Raw genomic sequence first — 18848 nt, forward strand, 5'->3', positions numbered from 1 at the left:
GATTTCCCTCGGTTGCTAGGCGCCGGGGTTCCGTGTGTGGGTAAACACGGGGTTCCTCGTGGCACACCTGTGTTTGAAGTCGACACGCTGTCAGACCTCTACCTGTTGCTTCGTCACACTGTTGAGTAACTATAGTTATTTTCCATTGACAATAACTACGGTGAGGCCTCTGCTATAAAATCAGTAACAATGGCATGTTGGCACGGCAACCAAATAACTCCACGAGAGGAAAGGTGAAGCTAGATCTCATTTACCTGTTCGCCTAGTTGTGCTGTAGGTGTCACAGGGTTCATATATTTTGCAGGTTAAAGGTACATTTGACTTATTTAACCCTAAAGTTAATGCAAAACCACTTTATTTCCTAGACATTACTGTGATTATTTTAAAAGCAAAACCAAACTATGAATCCCAGAGCTAATGAAGTTAAGTTAACGCCAATGTTGTCATTTAAAATACCATCAAATGATAAAATACAGTGCATTGACAGAAGCTTCTGACTATTTTTTTAAAAGGTCTGTGTAAAATTGAAAATGGCAGGATCCAAAGAAAGCTTTTTTCAATTAATTTATACTAATTCCTTATTCCCCAGCTCCTAATTTCAGATTATTTTCAATTTGTTTACAATCACAGTACTTTACATTCAACAAAAACATTTAAAATATACAGTGGCGGAATCAAACGAAGTGTATTTACTTAAATATTGCACTTCCAAGTAAAGGCTCAACTTAACTTCTGTTTCTGCTAAAAAGAAAGATCGGTTTTTTTGCATTACATTTTTTTTTAGATACAAAAAGTATGATAAGTTGATTAAATAAACACTGTATATAAAGTAGGTGAAATAATTATATTTAATAATTTAATACATGATCATATAACACTGAAATAAGCTATTCTGCTGAATAATGAGTGATTTTACGTGTGATACTTTAAGTACATTTTGCTGATCAAACATGAACTTAAATAGCATTGTGAATGCAGGACTTTATCTTGTAATAGTGTATATTTATATGGCCGCATTGCTACTTTTACCTGAGTAAAGAATTCTTCTGCTTATGATGATTAGCTTTTTTCATAATCTCACACCATTTTAACAAAAATGACGACCCTGTGCTTCTGAGAAACATATTACAACCCTGCGGTTAATGTTAGATAAGATAGTTTATGTTAAATATTTGTGAACATAAAAAGGATACTCATGTTTTCCTGTAACTTCTGTAAGCAACCTTGCAACATGAGGCGTCTCCCCTGACTCCCCAGAGGTTGGATTTGCCTCATGAAGGCAACGTTCTCATCATGCGCCAAATAGTATATTCACATGCTCTGCCAAGTATCACAGAGACTGTTCCAGCGAGGGAGAGGAGTAAGTTTGTTCTACCAACAGCTGTGCTGCGGGGATTTTAAGTTAGAGAATCTTAAATGATCATGTAGTTGTTGAATACACAATCCTTTAAAAATGTCTGTATTTGATCCAGACCCAAAGTTCTCCTAACATCAGACTGTTAAGAGGTTGATGTAGACGAGATAAAATTCAATCTGGTCTGACTAGGTGTTGTTACCAGCCTCATTCAGATCACTGATAGGAGAAGCATTCACATGCCAAACTGCACTCTGATGCGGGCGCTCACTCAAGAGATCAGGTCTGCAAGTCTGCAAAAAGCTCAATGAACTCACTTTGCTTATCTCCAAATTCAGCAGATTTGCCGACTTCTTTTCTCACACGGTCTCAAGTACGACAGGAAAATGCTGGTTGACATGTTACTGTAATATTTGAGACTTTATCTCAGAAAAAAAAGTTGATGTGCTGCTGGTGGGGAAAAGAACATCTAAATAGCTGAAGATAAGAACATAACATTAGCAGCCTTCATGTTTCGGTTACATGCGGGTTAACACTTGATGACTATCGAGAACACTGACTGCCAAATAACATAGCTTTCTCTCTTTTAAAAAGTGAGTCACATTTCATTCACAGACAAGGAACACCTGCTCTGTAGGTGTTTCAACAGAAACAGGTGCTTTTTAGAAGAATTAAATGAAGAAGAAAAAACACCGATGATAGAATTAAGTCCATCATGTGACAAGTTAAAAAATGATAGGTTATGGTGACGTGGACCATCAGCACCTGCTTTGAGTCACATGACTTAAAAGTATCACAGTCATCTTACAGGACAAACTTAAGGAATGACCTCATGCAGGACCACTGCAGTCTGGCTTGGCACGAACAATAGCTAGTCTGTGCTGGTCCATCCTACGTTTCTCTTCTCCAGCATGTCTGTGAACGTTGACCACAGCTTGAGTCACATCCTTCCCTGCTCTCCTGTGTGTTTACAGAGTGCTGGCGCTCAATTGCCTATGATATCACGGGCCCTGGGTATTAAGGGTCGCACTGTTTGAAAAGACCTCCAGGACGGGGTGGAAAGAACCAACTACGCCCACAAGCCTGATACAGGAAACCACCCCCCCCCCCCCCCCCCTGCTCTGCAGAGTTTTCCCCTCCATTCAGCATTCCTCATTGGTCTGTGGGACAGGTGGCTGCAGATGACGCTTTGTCAGCTCACCGTAATGACTGCGCTGATGTCACAAACAAAATGACGCAGGGAGCCGGTGGAACGGTTTTCTCTAAATAGACATTTAATGATTTAAAAGGTGTGTGGTTACAGACGGGGAAAAGGGAAACGAGTGTCGGGTTGGAAAAGAGGGCTTTTCAATTGGTATTCATTTTATCGTGCGACTTAAACTTCATGTTTTCTGCAAAGCTGAATGTCAGAGGAGTCAAACTGATGAAAAGCACAACAGCCATGGAGCCGAGAGGGCAATGCTCTGGCATGTAGCAATGGCATCACAGGTGATAAAACTACAAAGAAAAAAAAAAAGAGCGATAACTTTGCTTTTCAATTTACAATTAGCAAACAAATAACACTGAAGTTCATCAACATGTAACAAATATATACACATAATCAACAAATAGGAATTGTGGCAGAACAAAGCAGCTTCATATAAAAAAAGATCCTACTCAGACTAACCGGAGAGTTTGTTATTAACCTGCGAGGATGTGATTACAGTAACTTTAAATGAGAAATGTAACATACTCTTTTAAACCATTTGACCCATTGTGATACGATTGTATACATCTCTGCGCTATGTGTGTTGGATGTAAACATTGCTCCTGCTATCCTTGGCCTCGCTCACATTAGGAGCCACACAGTAATAAAACAAAATTACTTTTTATTTGATAACCTTACCTAACTGAAGGCCCCAACTAATATTTGCATTGATCAGAAATCAGTATAACTTCAACAGATACAAAAACTAAAGAAAAAGACAGTCCTCTGGTCTCATGACTGACACCTGCCATCGATAGCGCATTAGCGGCTCCACGCCGCCCCCTCTGATTTCCACCTGCCCACTGCCGGCTGAGGCGCTGCCTACTGGGTCCGGAGCTGGTAATCTGAGGAGGAAATGGATAAAATGTAATCAAATGGACAAATGAAAAAGAGAGAATCAGAGAGAAATCAAGTGGAGGCAGCTGATGCTTTCCACCCAGAATGAATGGAATACAAAGGAAATGAGATAAGGATGTTTGGCAATTAGTGGCAACATTAGCAAAAAGACCAACATGTGCAACGCTCGAAATTTCGGTATGAAGATCGGGGAAGCTCGACAGAAAAAAAGTTCACTTTCTCACATTTCGCAGGACGTTGCCACATTGCCTCATGTTCTACACTGTATCCCCTTTTTCATAGAACTGCATCAGTTCAAGGCTGGTTCCCACCACATTGCACTGCATTGCCCAACTGTTGCCTAAGAGCTGCAGATACGGGCACTCTGCACAAGTATTAGTGAAATCATAACCTACCTCCATTTTGGGTGATGTAGCGCACCCACGGCAGGGCCTGATACCCGCTCTTCTCAATGATCTTCAGGTAACGCACCTGTTGAGGGAAAACAAAGTTGAACGACTTTTGCCAACAATTTTTCCAACTCTGAATTCTTTGATATGAACAGTTTTTGGGTTTGCACATCATCGCAGACATTGCTGTAAGTTGCTGTGTTATAGTCTAACCAGTAACACAACATAGTTATTTTTCTAGAAGCTAAAACTACCTATTCTTTAACATTTTCACAGTCTGAATTGAACCTGTGCAGGGTCTCATTGCAGGCTGGAGTCCATCCCAGCATTCACTGGTATTGTTTGTAACATAGCGCACATAGAGAGTGGTGAAGTGCATTATGGTTTGAGAAGTTCTTATGAATATTTTTAAACAGTATTTTGATTTTTGAGTCTCGGTTGTGCCTACGTCATCTGCAAAGGAGCAAAGCTACAAACTTCTCAGAGCCTCCTTTCAAACCTACAGCAAGTATTCGCACATTTTAAGTGGAGTACTCATTTAAGCTTTTAGCGAGCTGCAAGTTGTAGTAAGAGCAGTGTTGATGATGAGGAAGTAGTAGTATGAGTCACACTGTGAGAAGGGAAGCAGATACAGAACAGCTTTCAAGGGAAACTAAGTTCATTTACATAACTGTAATTTTTGAGGCCTGTGAGGGAAAAAAAAAAAAATGCACATCAGCACTATCAAGATACAACTTTCACAAGCCATTAACTGATATTTCACCAGACCAGTGTTACAACAGAGCTGATTTTTCAAGAAAACACTCTAAAAATACCATGCCATCGCGTCCATCACTGAACATGATTGATCGTTTTTTCTTCATAAATTATGAAATATGACTTTACATGCATTATGGATATCATTTATATCACAATTCAACCACAATGACATTGAGAATTCACTTCTGTGTGGTATATCAATTCATCTTGTGGTAGCAATGAGTATCTGTCACTGCTATTACACATATTACAGAAGTAATAAGTTTCACACAAACCCTTCTGCAAAAAAAAAAAAAAAAAAAAAACATTCTGTTCTGTCCTCTCACAATTAGCAGGGATGAGAGCGGTCACCTAAAGGCCTGACATGGCTCCTCTCTGGGAGACGTTGCCATGCCATGTCTCCATCATGCCCGTTCCCGGCCAAAAGCTGGACAGACTTTGGAATTTGTGGGTCGAGTGGCGGCGGGCCTCTGGTAAGGCCGCCTTGTTATTACCTTCCACTACACAGTGAGGTCAGATAGACGGAGAGAGAACGAGAGAGAGACAGAGAGAGAGAGCGCCTCGGACACCAGACGCATGACGACAAACACATGGACGCGGGATCACCGAGTCTGCCCAGCACAGCACTTCTCCCTGAACCCCAGCAGCCAAACATGCAGTCGGTCTGACCGTGGGTACGCAGTCAGCAAAACGGCATCAAAAGCAATCCTCCGCAAAATATCATTATGGGTTGAAAGATGAGAAGGGAAAAGGAGGATGTTTGTTGTATCTCGTTTGGTAAGTACAGACTACATGTGTGGTCTGGATCTATCAGGCTTTTGGTAGAAGCTATGGCCCAAAATGCATCTGCCAACGTTCCCTCAGCATCACCTAAAGACGGGAGATTTAAAAACGTAGCGACACTTCTGCCGTTATTGCCACTCGGCCAAAGTGTGGGATTACTCCATTTCTAGTTAAATTTATAAGGTGCAGTTACGTGCATCATACACACTTCACATGTGCTCTCCCATACACTTAGTGGTAGAGTTAAGAGGAACTTTCTCATGCTTAGATATTTACACGTGTCTAATTAAGCTTCACAGCCTCTTCTCACACGTAGAGAGCGGTGCTCCTGGCAGCATTAGAGTCTGAGACCCAGTCTGCTGTTGCCCTGTAATAAGGAAAAGGTTACTGGCCGGACACAAGAGTTCGATGGGAATATGGCTCTTCATAAGTTGCCTTTGAGGTGGTGGGCGCACCACAGTGTGATTGCAAACGCTGAGCAAGGCGTTTTTAGGCTTTTGGTTCAACAATTTTGGGAACTGGTAAACTGCTACAACTAAAGCACCAATATTGTAGACTGAGTCCTAAATCGCCCTTAACTTCTCAAACAAGTTTCGGTTATGTAGTTGACATGTCATGTCTTCTTGAAAAAAATGACCCTAAAAACCATTTAGCACTCAGTTAAAGTATGTTCAAGTATGTTAGCCCCCCCCCCCGCAAAAAAGAACAAAAACTAACAAACAATATCCCCAGGGTGCACGGCGGTTTTCAAAACTAGTCCTTTGCTTTTATTAAGTTTAGCTCCAGGCTTATGTAAATTAATAACTCAACAGGTCACTTTTTGCAATTAAACAAAAACAAAATTGCTCAATCAATCAGTTGAGATGTCCAATTATAGTTAAGGTAGTACTGCTAAGAATTGTTGCCTCGAAATACAAAGTTTTCTGATCATTAATTGTGAATATGGTCAATTTCATATTCTAAATTAGTTTAAGTGAATATTTTTCGGGCATTTATTATATATATACACACACTGTATATAAATATAGATTGTGTTTGAATACAAGCCAACAATGGTTTGTAGAACACCGCAAAAAGAGGATCCATCAACCAAACAGATGAGCAAGTCTGATCTAGTTGCACTGTGTATTATCTGACTTCTGGTTGTTTTTCTATTACATTTAGTTACTTTTTTATTTGACTTATTCAATGTTTCATGCGTATGTTGTGTGTAACATATTTTACACATTGCTATGGTCCATAAAAAGAAGTGTGGATTATTGAAACTGCACTTTCACTGTAAATAAAGTACACGTTTACCATCAATGCACGTTGAAAAACAAAAAAAAAAAGTCTTTTGTTAGAGCCCAAAGGAACATTGCTGTTGTTTTTTTCTGCTTGTGATCATAAAAGCGTTGAAAAATACCTTGGACAATCATTTTTATAAATAACATTAACAATTAAAGCCATAAACACCAAAGGAGTAATCTCTATCCCCATCTCTATTTCATGGATATGCAAAGCATCTCAACACCTGTTTTGTCGCTGCACAATGACTTGATGCGCCTCCTTTCATTCAAACATCTGTTCATTTGTGGATTGGCAAAGATGTGAAAGGAAGGACGGAAAAGAAGATTACCTATTTCAGCTGCCAAATTACCTTGGAAAATGGCGAGCATTCTTGTACTGCCAAAACCACCCCAATTAAAAGTATCACATATTTCAATTATCGTGGGCTCAAGCTTCTTGTTTCCGAGTGGGCTGCATAATGTCCACACAGCTTTAATACGGTTTTATTGACTATCATAGGAAATGTGGAGAAGCTGGAAAATATGACCACTCAGCTCTTTTAATTTGATTCAAACAGAAAGCAATGTTAAAAGTCAAGAAGTAGATACAAGTGTAAGAAGGAGAGATTCAGGACCCACACCAGCTGAGCTTGATCAAAGAGCTTAATATTAAAAATAAGATTGCTATAAAAGTAATATTTTGAACAGGACGTTTATATACAGTCTGAAGGAAATACTGTTTTAAGAAAGAATTACTGCTCAATAAAGATCTAATCACATTAAAGCTCTGAACAACAGTGGCATTGATAACTTGTCCCATGTCTTTAGAAAACCAGCATTTAAATGAATGCGCCGGTATTTTACAACTTCTGGTTCAGTTGAAAATATTCAAATTCAAAAGTTATGGCTTTTAGACGATGAAGCACAGTGCGAGTTGAGATCTGGTTGATTTAACACTGAAGTGGAATAATGTAAATCCTTGTGGAAAACGTCTATTTTCAAATGGAGTTTGTCAAGTTGCCATTGTTTCCTCACATCCAGACCTGGAGAAACACAGGTTTGTGTTGCTGTAATGCTACACATATAATCACAGGACAACTGGGATTATACAGTGAGTTTAGCCCATCTGTGTAAGTCTGTGGTCAGAATCAAATTCCAATGAATCCACTCACCTGCAACTAAGAATGACATTTTCTATCACTGTGATTAACATGAGGGCAGAGGGCTCAGTCCAAGTCGATGAGCAGTTGCTCTCTGGTTTGTTCAACTGTAGACATTTTCTCTACCACAAAAAGAGTCTCACAGTTTAACAGTGCTCCCGTACTGCCCCCTCTGGCCAAAAACAGGTCAAATATGAATTGTTTGAATTCCTGCTCTAGAGAGAGAGAGTTTATACGAGAGACGTTGCTCTGTACAGTAAATTCTGAATCCAGGGTTACAGGGAAACAACCGAGCACCGCAAGATATGTGGACTACGCACGCATGTACACTGGATAATCAGACAGCAGGTGCAGATAAACTGCGGGATTTGCTTGAACCAGGAACTGTGTTTATAGGAATGATAAACACAGTTCGAACTGTAAATAGATTTAGTGTATTTTCCTGTGACAAACACCCTGTTTTTGTAAATTAAAACTTGGCTAAATGGATAGCAGGGCCGTCCTTCAATCAGAGGGTCGGCGGTTCGATCCCCGGCTCTGGCTCTGCTAGTCGCATGTCGATGTGTCCTTGAGCAAGACACTTAACCCCAAAATGAACCCCGTAGCTGTGCCTACGGTGTAGAAATGTGATAGATAGAATCTGAATTGTAAGTCGCTTTGGATAAAAGCGTCTGCTAAATGACTGTAATGTAATGTAATACTGTTTGAGTACCTGGATGCCTGAGGTGGTGAAGTATGGGATCTCAAACTTGACACTAATCGGTGGCTTCCCCTCCTTGTCTTCAGCCTCTACACTCGGCAGACCGAAGTGGGCGCGCATCAAATACTCCTTTCCACCCTGTGAGAAGTCACAACACAGAATTATTCATACAAAACAGACTTGATATTCTACTGCTAAGTTATTATAAACATTATCTATAGCACAGAACTAACCCACCATAACAAGAGTCAGTTGAGAAACACAAGCAAACTGCAACACAACATCTTGCAGCATTATTTAAAACCCAAACGTAGGATCACGCAATCCCTTTTTAACATCTGCACGATAACTCATGAGGCAGGATTCATGCTCACAGGGAAGGACTTGATTGACCAGACGATCTCGCTGTTCTCGGGCACCCACTTCACGCTCCCCACTGTGGTCTTGAATTTGGGTGAGTCAGCGTCCGTTGGCACAGGAATGTGGATCTCCACGTTGTTGGCTGTGGAGCGCCTTTTGAACTGACTCTTCGCCTGAGACGAGAAAAACAAGCAGGTCCAGTTTTAACAGCCATCAAACCAAAGCTTGATGACTGTATTAAATGCGGTTTGCCGCACATGAAAACTAGATACACAACATAAGCAACAACTAAGTCCCTTAAAATCAATTCGGTACCCTGATGTGATGGTTCACATACTTTGAGTCGGGCTGAACTGCATTACCGTCAAATCAAATGTTTCTTTCTTACTTTTTACTTTAAGAACAAACCATGGGAACCAGATTTGACAACAAGAATGTTGCTATGAATGACGAGTGCAAAGGTGACCTACCTTGATCATGTACTCGATCCGGCTGTGGGAGTGCTTCTCGATGACAGATTCAATCCAGATTAAGGGCTTCACCTGAGAAATAATTTAAAAAAAAAAAAAAAAACATTTACCCCACTATCAAATTCATCTTGAACAGGCTCTATTACACTGAACATACATGTCCGCTTAAATAACAACATGTGACACAGTCACCACCTGGTGGATAGCAGATATTACTGCAACAAGAACCAACATTAAACGTTTAAGAATAGGACATGCATTTGTAGTCATACATATATTTACTACCAACAAAAACAACAAAAATGTCATATACTCAAACTTTGCATTGTGTGAAATCAGTGCTGTGTGAAATCAGTGTCGCAGAGGAAATCAAGGGAAAGACACAGATTGCGCAAAACTTGGGGGGGAAGGAGGGGGTACTTACCACCCTGTGTCGTTATGCAACATGCTTCATATTAAACATATATACAGTATATAGCCCGGCAGATGCTACATTCTTGAGGCAGATATTAGGGAGTTTAAAAAATATATGATAAAAATATATCAGCTGATCAGAAGATAATGAGGCACAAAATGTTTGAACATGAAAACAATCTTGATCCCCTATTTGAGTCTTTCTTTTATTTGAGACCAAGATACACACTGAGCGATACTTTTAGTGAAGGAATATGCAACTTTTAACTTGTTGTGTTCATTCCTTTTCTACCACAACTCAATCATGAAATTGGGGTGAATTTGGGGAAGGAGGAGGTATGACAGGTATGATTGAGTAACGTGCCACTCTAGAAGTCTCAAGTTTGACCCCTAGTAGCTACAACTGGAGGGACCTCTGCTCCACTGTGCTACTTCCTTTCTCACAAGCTTACTGGCAATTCTATTGTGAAACTTGTATTGAGAATTTAATGTCACTTTACATTTTCTTAACCTTAAGTGAGTTCCTAAATCCTCCCCCTGTCCTCCTCCCATACGATTCTCCACGGATTATGTTTTTGGTATTTGAAATACTCTTGGTTCGGTTGATGATGAAGCAATTTAGCCTCATTTGAGCAAATGTTGGTTTGGTTTGGTCAAAATCCCGTCACTTAAATATTAGCTTACCGACTGTGCCTCCCAAAGAAGTTGTTGTAAACACCTTTGCTAAATATAAGCCTTCAAGCTATCTCTAGGATTTACAGTTTTGTAAATATTAACTTGCAACTAGGGGGAGACTGGCCGTTACGAGCACCAGGATTTATTGTGGTGGGCTGCTTAATTATGATTCCAAATACATTGTCTGCCTGTAATTCCTACAGCGGATTCATCGGCTGATATGCTGTGAGGACAACATGCATGCAACATGCAAAATCAAAAAGGCTACTGGAACCCAAGGAACAAAAAAATGATATCATCTCAGAAAATTACCAGCAAGTGCGGTGGGATTTGGTGCTTGGCAGGCGTACATTTGACACCCTTCCTCCTGTTAGGGGTCAGTCTATCGGACCACCAGACCCTGCTGATAGATCTACAGTACTCACGTGAGTGTTGAGGCGGTAGGACATGAGCTCAAACTCTCCATCGGGAGGAATGAAGGAGATGGTGCGGTCGTTCTCAAAGCGAGACAGACGGACACACTGGTGAAACTTCACATCTTCCAGCTCTACGGATTTACTCTTTCCTCCTCCATGAAAAAACAAGAGATGAAATGAAAAGAAAAAAAAGAGAAACACAAGTGTACCTGCACTGCATGAACTGGTATAAATCAGGCCGAGGTCAAATTGCATTTGTAGATAACTTTTAGGGTTTTTCTGATAAGTATGAGGTGACAGATATGAGCGCCAGGAAGAATAGTCTAATTTTCACACTTGTATAGTTTGAAAGGGAAATGTATTATCATCACATCGTCCATCAGGCAGCTCCTCACCCAGCTCGAATCGTGTGTTCACAGAAAATAACCAAAGTCTGTTCGAAGAGATGACTCACTTCCAGTGTTTTCAAACAGAACCTTGTCGTTAAGGCCAAGCCGCAACTCAGGCATTCCAGACAGGAAGACACGCATCTTAATGGAGCCAACGATCTCACTACGTAGAACATTACCATTGGCACTAACCTGAAAAGTAGAGCAATAAAAGTGTTACAGAGAACGCCATCATAGAAAGCATGAGCCATTTAAAGAGAGCTTTAAAGAGAGCTCTCACAGCAGCCCACAGAAAATATAGCAAGTTCAGATAGCTAATGTTGTGACGCACACAGGGAGGAAGTTTACAAGCACTGTGACTGGAATTCCTTGAGCAACACAGCGCTTCTAAAACAAGGAGTTCCTACCAGGAGGTTGACTGACTCAATGACGTCCAGGAAGACCTCATTCTTCCTGTACTTGATGCCCTCTGACCTCCAGGAGACAGCATTGGTGACAGTGGCGGGGGGTCGCGGGGCGCCAGTGTCTAGTTTGTGCCCCTCCTGGGTTATGTATCTGAAAGACAAAAAAAAATGTAAACACAGAGGCAAAACAGAGGAAAGGGAAAATCAACTGTATGCGGAGGCGGGTTCCCGTAAGCATCAAAGACGAGCAGAGTTATGGTTACTTAGGGAGGATTGTCTGATTGTCCTTCCTCACGACACTCGGGGGAAATCCAGAGTGAGCTTACTACATGTCTGCAGCAAGCACAGACAAGTCACGTAAGTTTAAACGGTCATATGCAGTACTTTACGGTGAGGACACTAAACTCACTTTGACTTATAGAAATGACAATCCGTGAAACCTGATGAACACAACAACCAATGCATAAAAAACGTTAAATCAAACAGCTGGTTTAATCTCCGTGTGCTAAACTGATTGGTAAAAACAGGAGGAAATGTCACTCTGAATATTAGCACTTAGAAAAACCAACAATGACAATGTCATAAAATCACTAAAGTTGATTATCAGGTAGAAATAACAAACATTAAAGCTTCTCAAAAGCTTTTTTCATTGCCAGAATATTTATATTTTATGGATGGGAGTACTCATTAGTTGCACCTGTAAAGAACGTACATAAAGTTAACTGCAGTGAGACTAAAGAAGAAGAAACTCACTCCTGAAGAATTTTGCTGTCGGTAGTCTGAGGATAGCCAAAATCCATCAGCTCATCCATCAGCTCGTATATGATGACAAAGTTATCTCTGATGCTTTCTTCCTCCAATTCTTTGAAATACTCTGAAAAAACCTGAAAAACACAACTTCTGTTTTATATTCCTATTTGTCCGTCACTATAAACATCAAGTATATACGGCTTCGTTAGTGTTGTTTACTATCCAATTCTGCTGTAGACAGTGGCAAAGAGTTCAGTCCTACCTGGACAATTTTGTACAAGAAGGAGAAGACCAGCGAGACGCTAGCATTTTTCTTGGATGTTGCAACCACTGATGTGATGTGTGTTAAGAACTTTAGCTACAAGAGTTAAAAAATACAAGCACCACAGCGGCACAAGAGACACAATACCAAATGTTGACCAGCTGGTTAAGTACAATAACACAGAGTGAAGGATACAGTAGAGGTTATTGTGTTTGATCCACATGAAACGAACTCCCCCATGGGCCAGGATTGGAGAGAGGGTCCCCTCCTCCTCTTTGTCCATCAGAAGGGTCATGAAGTGCTCGATCTCCGACATGTCCACATCTCCCCGGTAATTTCGGCACACGAGGACCTGAAAGGAAAAGATAGTATTTGTTTAGCACGCAAAATCGATCCTACTGAATGTTAGCAACATCTGCAGTACTATTTTACAGTACTTTATTTATACATTTTTTATTTACTATTAGTATTTATTACTATGTGTATGTATATGTATGTATATGTGCATAACATATATATATATATATATATATATATATATGTATGTGTACATATATATGTATGTGTATATACATTTCCTCTTAAATTGTGTCCTGTTTTTCATTGTAACTTATGGTTAATTTTTAATGCATTACTTGAAAATCAATCAAAACTCGATCACAAAAAACATCTGGAGTACTGTTGGTCATGCTGAGAGCCTTTCAAGGATACATAGTTACATAGATACATAGTTATGAATGGAATAGTTATTAAAATGTTAGTTGTCAGTTACCAATGGGTGAAGTTTATAATACAGTCAATTAAACATATTGTCATATGGGTTCATTCATTTGTAATCATCTTTACTCATCTATGATGAAATGCTCTATTTTATGCACAGACAAAACTAGATGCAACATCTTAATCTACATGCAAACATCTTTACAATATTGCAATTTGTCAAACCAGTAGCTGCCTTGTCTCTGATGCACCTGTTACTTTTTTTTTTTTTTAACTGAAACATCTGTGCGTGGTAGCAACAAACAGCTGTCAAACGTGATTTTTCTGTACGTAAATGCATCTCGATTAATACACGTTTACGCCGTATTTACCAGAAGACGCACAAGGGTTAAAATAGGTTGTCGGGACATCATAAAATGTATGTAATTAAACTGTAGACTTGTGAAGGGAGTTTTGGCAACCGTTGACATGTCCCTGCTGCTAACAGCTGGTCACCGGGTTTGTTTTCCTGTCGCTACGTGGCCTAATATTTTCCAGTTAAACCATCACATGAATCTGACCTCCTTGTGCACTTTACTGGCTTAAATTAAAGGCCAAAACCTTGACATAGCATATCGACCTATGCCGACGCCTTAGCTGCTCTACTGCAGATTAAACCACATCCTGATCTGTCAGCGAAGAATGTGTTAGCAGAGCTGCTAGCTAGGCTAAAGCCAGTTTAGCAACGTAGCGTTATCTTACCTTTCCTTTTAAATCCAAGACATACACCGCACTCGCAGACATCTTGAACTAATCTACACGAGCTTAGTTCAGCTCCGTATCAGCAGCGTATTGATAACGTTTGATAATAACTACTTCGGGGCTAAAATCAAAGAACAGACTTTCATTCATAATACTGTAAAGGAGGAAAGCCACCCTTCCCTGTTTGGTTTGTCACACCATCCGGGCACCTGACGAGCGCCCCCTGTGGACCGGAGGATGTACTGTTAGTGCTCCAGAGAGGTTCCAAAATCATTTAATAGATATATTTCTTTGTGAATGGATGGGGATAATGGCTGGTATCTTGATACATAGGCGTAAAATCTGACAAATACATGAAAACGTATTGTTTTATTGAGCGTGCATCAGGTTAAATCAGGTAAATGTTAAATTATCTTTGCCTTGTGTGACAATTTAAAGTGTTTTTCTGCGTATAAACCTGTGCAACAAGGTCACTGATGGATGCAACATGTCACCTGTTCTCCTGTTGTTGACCTGACAACAGTACAGACAGAAACTACAAGCCCGTGCCCATGTTTTAGTCTCATTCCATTTCTATTGACATGGAATGGACATGGATTCGGATATAGAATATTATTAAATTGTCCTTATACCATCTTTTGTAGTAAAGTGTGTGTAAAATGTTGTTAGATAATGCGTGGATGATATGCATGGCGAAATACAATGTTCATTTATTCAGATTTTTAGAACACAATGCACACATCAGAAATAGATTACATTTTACCAAGACCACTATAAATCCAGAGTTTGCATTTCTTCCATGTAAACACGCTCTTTGAAGCTTCCATGGTTTCTGAGCGATGTTACACAGATCTGCTTCTTTCTGTCATCAACCTTGTTTTCATCCTGTAGTTCCCTCTACTGGATGAATGGTTGATCTGCACTAGACAACTTTTACTGCTACCAATGTTTAGGTAAAACAGCTCTTGCCACATAATGAACACCAAAAGACAGTACCATTTTCAAATGTTTTGATGAAACTGCAATGCAAACACTTCCCACAAAGTTGAAAGCTCACTATTGTCTCATATATAATTGCATGCTGTAGTACTAATATTTCCATTTATTGCAACTAAAAGGCCAAGGCCGTGAAAAATGGTCCCAGACTACAAGAACACAAGATTATTTTACACAAAATGAATGAAAAAAAATCCAGACACTTTTGTCAAATGTGTCTCAGAGGAGGAGGTATTTGATACACTGTATGTGGAAGTGCCAGGAGATGAACATTCTCTGGGTATCTAATATTGTTTCCGTATATTTCCTCTCTGTCCATGTCTTTGCACATAGGGTCTCTTTTCTGATGATATGAAACTACCAAAATCAGAGGTAAAACTGCTCAGGTTTTGAATGCTATTGGCAAAATATTTTATAGCTCTTCAATGGAAAAAATCTGAAGCACCAACTAATAATAAATGGCTCCCTTACAATGGAAATACTGACGTATGCTACTAAAGGCCAGAAACAGACATTTGAAAAAACGCTGAATGAACTACCTGGAAAACCAAGTCACCCAACCAACTCTGTACTTTCTGATGAAGAAATGTAGCTTATGCATGACAGGATGACCATGATCATCATGTTTTTTATATTTTGTTCTGTGTTTTTATCTGCTATGTTTTGCTTTTGTGTCCTTATTTATTGTGGAAAGATATGAAAATCAATAAATATATTCAACAACAACACAAAAGTACATTGACGAGCATGTTCACATATACTTTTGGTCATATAGTTGGGTGGTCGGATGGTGAATCTTGCATAACCAGCCAATCATTATGTATTTTCCATTGCAATGGTGCAAATATGTGTCTAGCTTCACCAAAGCTGAACTCAGATTTTCATTCAACTGCTCTGAGTTTCTGTAAGTCTTCACTGTCAAATTATATGTGACCCCAGTTCTTTAACGTCATACTGAAATGAACTTGATCATCTCACACACTCCAAGTCTTAAATGGCAGCCAATCAACAAATACTGAGAGGCATTGCTGCTTCATATATCTAAAAATATATCACTTATGAACATGTCACTGTGTGATAACACACAAAGCTACTGGAGTAATTATTGAGGTAGTACAGGCTTAACATTAAAATAACTAGGTCTAAAAGCCTGCTCAAGTAAACTAGCCAAGCAGCTGGTACTTTTCACCTCAGTGTATGATGGAGATCGAGATGTGAACCGATAGCAGAGATACAAGAACATGTGATGTGTGAATGAACAGTTGGGTAGTTTTGGACATTTGATAAAGTTAAAAACAGAGGCAACTGAAGCAGGGACGGTAATAATGACTACCATCTGATTTTTTTTCCCCCTCTTGGTGTGAAAAGCCTTTCAGCGCTGGGCTTGTGTGAGACAACTGTGCTTCATCAAAGTGACAGATCTCTGATCCCTTGGCTAGTAAGATGGAGTCTCGACATTGTTAGAAGTCAAAGATACAACTGGACTGAGTTACAGAGCCAAATATAACAGATTACCACTTCCCTCAGCTACTTCAATACACTATACACAGTGTTTGTGTTCGGGGCTGTAGGTGGGGATCTCTGGATGTCAGCTGCGTATGAAGACATGTTTGTACAGAAACTGCAGAGCCGACATGTTTACTGTTGCAGAATGGGCTTGTCTCAGTACACTATGAGTCAGCGCATCACACAGGTGTGACATACTTGATAAGTCACATGTGCAGATGTTGCCACAGTAAACTTTAGGAGTATTAGTAGTTCATTATTGACGACTTGGACTGATTATTGTAACAAATGTGTTTTCAGTTAATAAAAGTTATCGGTGGGGACATTTAACCCAGAACTGTAGCGTCAATGTCCACATATCCCTTGCATGACATCAAGCACTTAAAACTGTACTAGTTTGAATTCTTCATGGTAGCGTTCATAATATACATTCTAATCTGTTCCACTATTCCCATGGCTTTGTGATTTATACTTAGCAGGATTTTGACTCTACTCCCAAGGCGATCCTGTGGCTTTTGGGGGAGTTTTTACCATACAAGGAGAAGAGGAGTTTAGCTCGGTTTCCTGTGGGAGGGTTCTGATTTCTCTCAATCTGTATCTGATCCACTCCGTCTCGATTTCTCTCTGCCTTATACCTCATCTCTCTGGTCTCCTCTCCTGGTTCGGCTCCAAAAACTCCTGCTCACTATACAACCCAAGAAGACTTTCATTATTTGTTACATTAAATTGACTGAGTAAGCTGTGATCCTAACATTGTCTGCAGCCAACACCCTGACAGACCAAGTAAGGCACACCGTCGCATTGTCATGATGTCAGCTTGTGTTGAACGCAGGATTGTAAAGCTATCAAACTAACACCAATTTGAATAAGGCAGAACTGGCTCTGACCTCACACCACATGAACCCATCTGATATGTCATGACAAAGTGACAACTTTTCATAAACTAAGAAAAATATCTTTGCAACAAAGCATTTTTAATATAATTGATGGGTTTTTAAATGGTTTATGTATGGTTTAGGAATCTTTATTTTTAGCTGGGGCAACTGGCACAGAGGAGTTGAAAGCAAGCAGACAGGTCCATTAGCGCTGATGTCATCAGCACAGACACAGACACAGACACACAGACACACACACACACACACGCACACACACGCACACACACGCACACAGCTCCCACTCACTACAGCAATTTCAAATTACCACTGTATGCACCAAGATTAATCAGAAGTTACAAAAATATCAATATCTACTTTAAATTGTTTTCATCTTCTTACATTTGATTTTCTTGCCATTTTATTCAACTTTAAACTTTAAATAAATGAAGGGAACACCATGCATGACCCACTTTCCAAATATCTCATATTGGTGCAGAAAATGAAATTCCTGGAAACCATCTCAGTAACACAAGTTGTATCCACCAGTCAACAATGCTTTTTATGTTGTGTGCCTTACAAACAACAGAAGACAGATCTAAATAAAGGTCTTTCAGACCAATAGTAATTGAGAGGATCTTAATTGCAGTAGACCTATGGTTTATGTGTGTAGCTCGACTGGAACGCTCCAGCTGCCTGGTGTAGATCACATGCAGACAGCTTTCTCCAAATTTTCTTTGGCTGGATCATTTTCCAAAAGCCCTTTTTTTCATGCAGCGGTAGAATGAAAACTATGTCCTTTCTAACCAACTCTGGTATTAACATCAATTTGAACATTCCTAAGTAAGAGCCCAGGAATATAGATATGCAGTCCAAAGGGGGAAAATAAACTCACTAATGTGAACAATGTCCTTTTGATAACTGAGTTCTGGATCATTTTCCTTCTTCTTATCTGCTGTTTCTCTGCTGTCCTGTTCAAAACAAAAGGACCATGAACCAAATAAGGAGATTTACACCATGTTGCTCCTCCAAAGAGCCTTCAAGAGGTGAAGTTAATATGAGGGAGGGGGGCACAGTTCTGGAGTAGCCAACGCAGGGGAGTGGTGGAAGGGGTAAACAGTGGGAAAGGGCTGTCACTAGAGACTGGGGCTGTCTCCAAACCTCCAGTCAAGTTTAAATCACATAGAGCTCCGCCGACTCTCAGTTTGCATCCTCCTCTCTGCCCTCTCGCTCTGCACTCCCTCTGTCTCTCTCCTCCTCTCTGCATCTGCTGGTTGCTCTTTCCCGTCAACCTTGTGCGGGCTCTTGTGAGGCGTCTTCCTCTGAACATCTGCAATAGCTTTTCACCTAAAGCAA

General features: G+C 40.1%; 1 protein-coding gene across 2 annotated transcripts; it reads right to left on the reverse strand.

Annotated features, from left to right (window-relative positions):
- Positions 1–2605: 2605 nt before the first annotated feature.
- Positions 2606–14316, reverse strand: LOC142956622 (AP-1 complex subunit mu-1). 2 transcript variants are annotated; one of them, XM_076098287.1, is made up of 12 exons: positions 14119–14316; positions 12853–13009; positions 12658–12725; positions 12399–12529; positions 11649–11796; positions 11307–11433; positions 10862–11001; positions 9348–9419; positions 8892–9050; positions 8530–8655; positions 3854–3929; positions 2606–3445 (listed from the first exon to the last, which is right to left on the reverse strand). In XM_076098287.1, the coding sequence occupies exons 1-12, from the start codon at positions 14158–14160 to the stop codon at positions 3423–3425; spliced, it is 1269 nt and encodes a 422-aa protein (XP_075954402.1). In that variant the 5' UTR covers positions 14161–14316; the 3' UTR covers positions 2606–3422. The 2 variants fall into 2 exon arrangements, with proteins under 2 accessions (XP_075954402.1, XP_075954401.1); XM_076098286.1 differs by having other exon boundaries at positions 10862–11004.
- Positions 14317–18848: the final 4532 nt, after the last annotated feature.

The sequence above is a fragment of the Anarhichas minor genome, unplaced genomic scaffold, assembly GCF_050575085.1.
Source record: "Anarhichas minor isolate MPS153535 unplaced genomic scaffold, ASM5057508v1 ptg000024l, whole genome shotgun sequence".
In the NCBI taxonomy this organism is placed as follows: domain Eukaryota; kingdom Metazoa; phylum Chordata; class Actinopteri; order Perciformes; family Anarhichadidae; genus Anarhichas; species Anarhichas minor.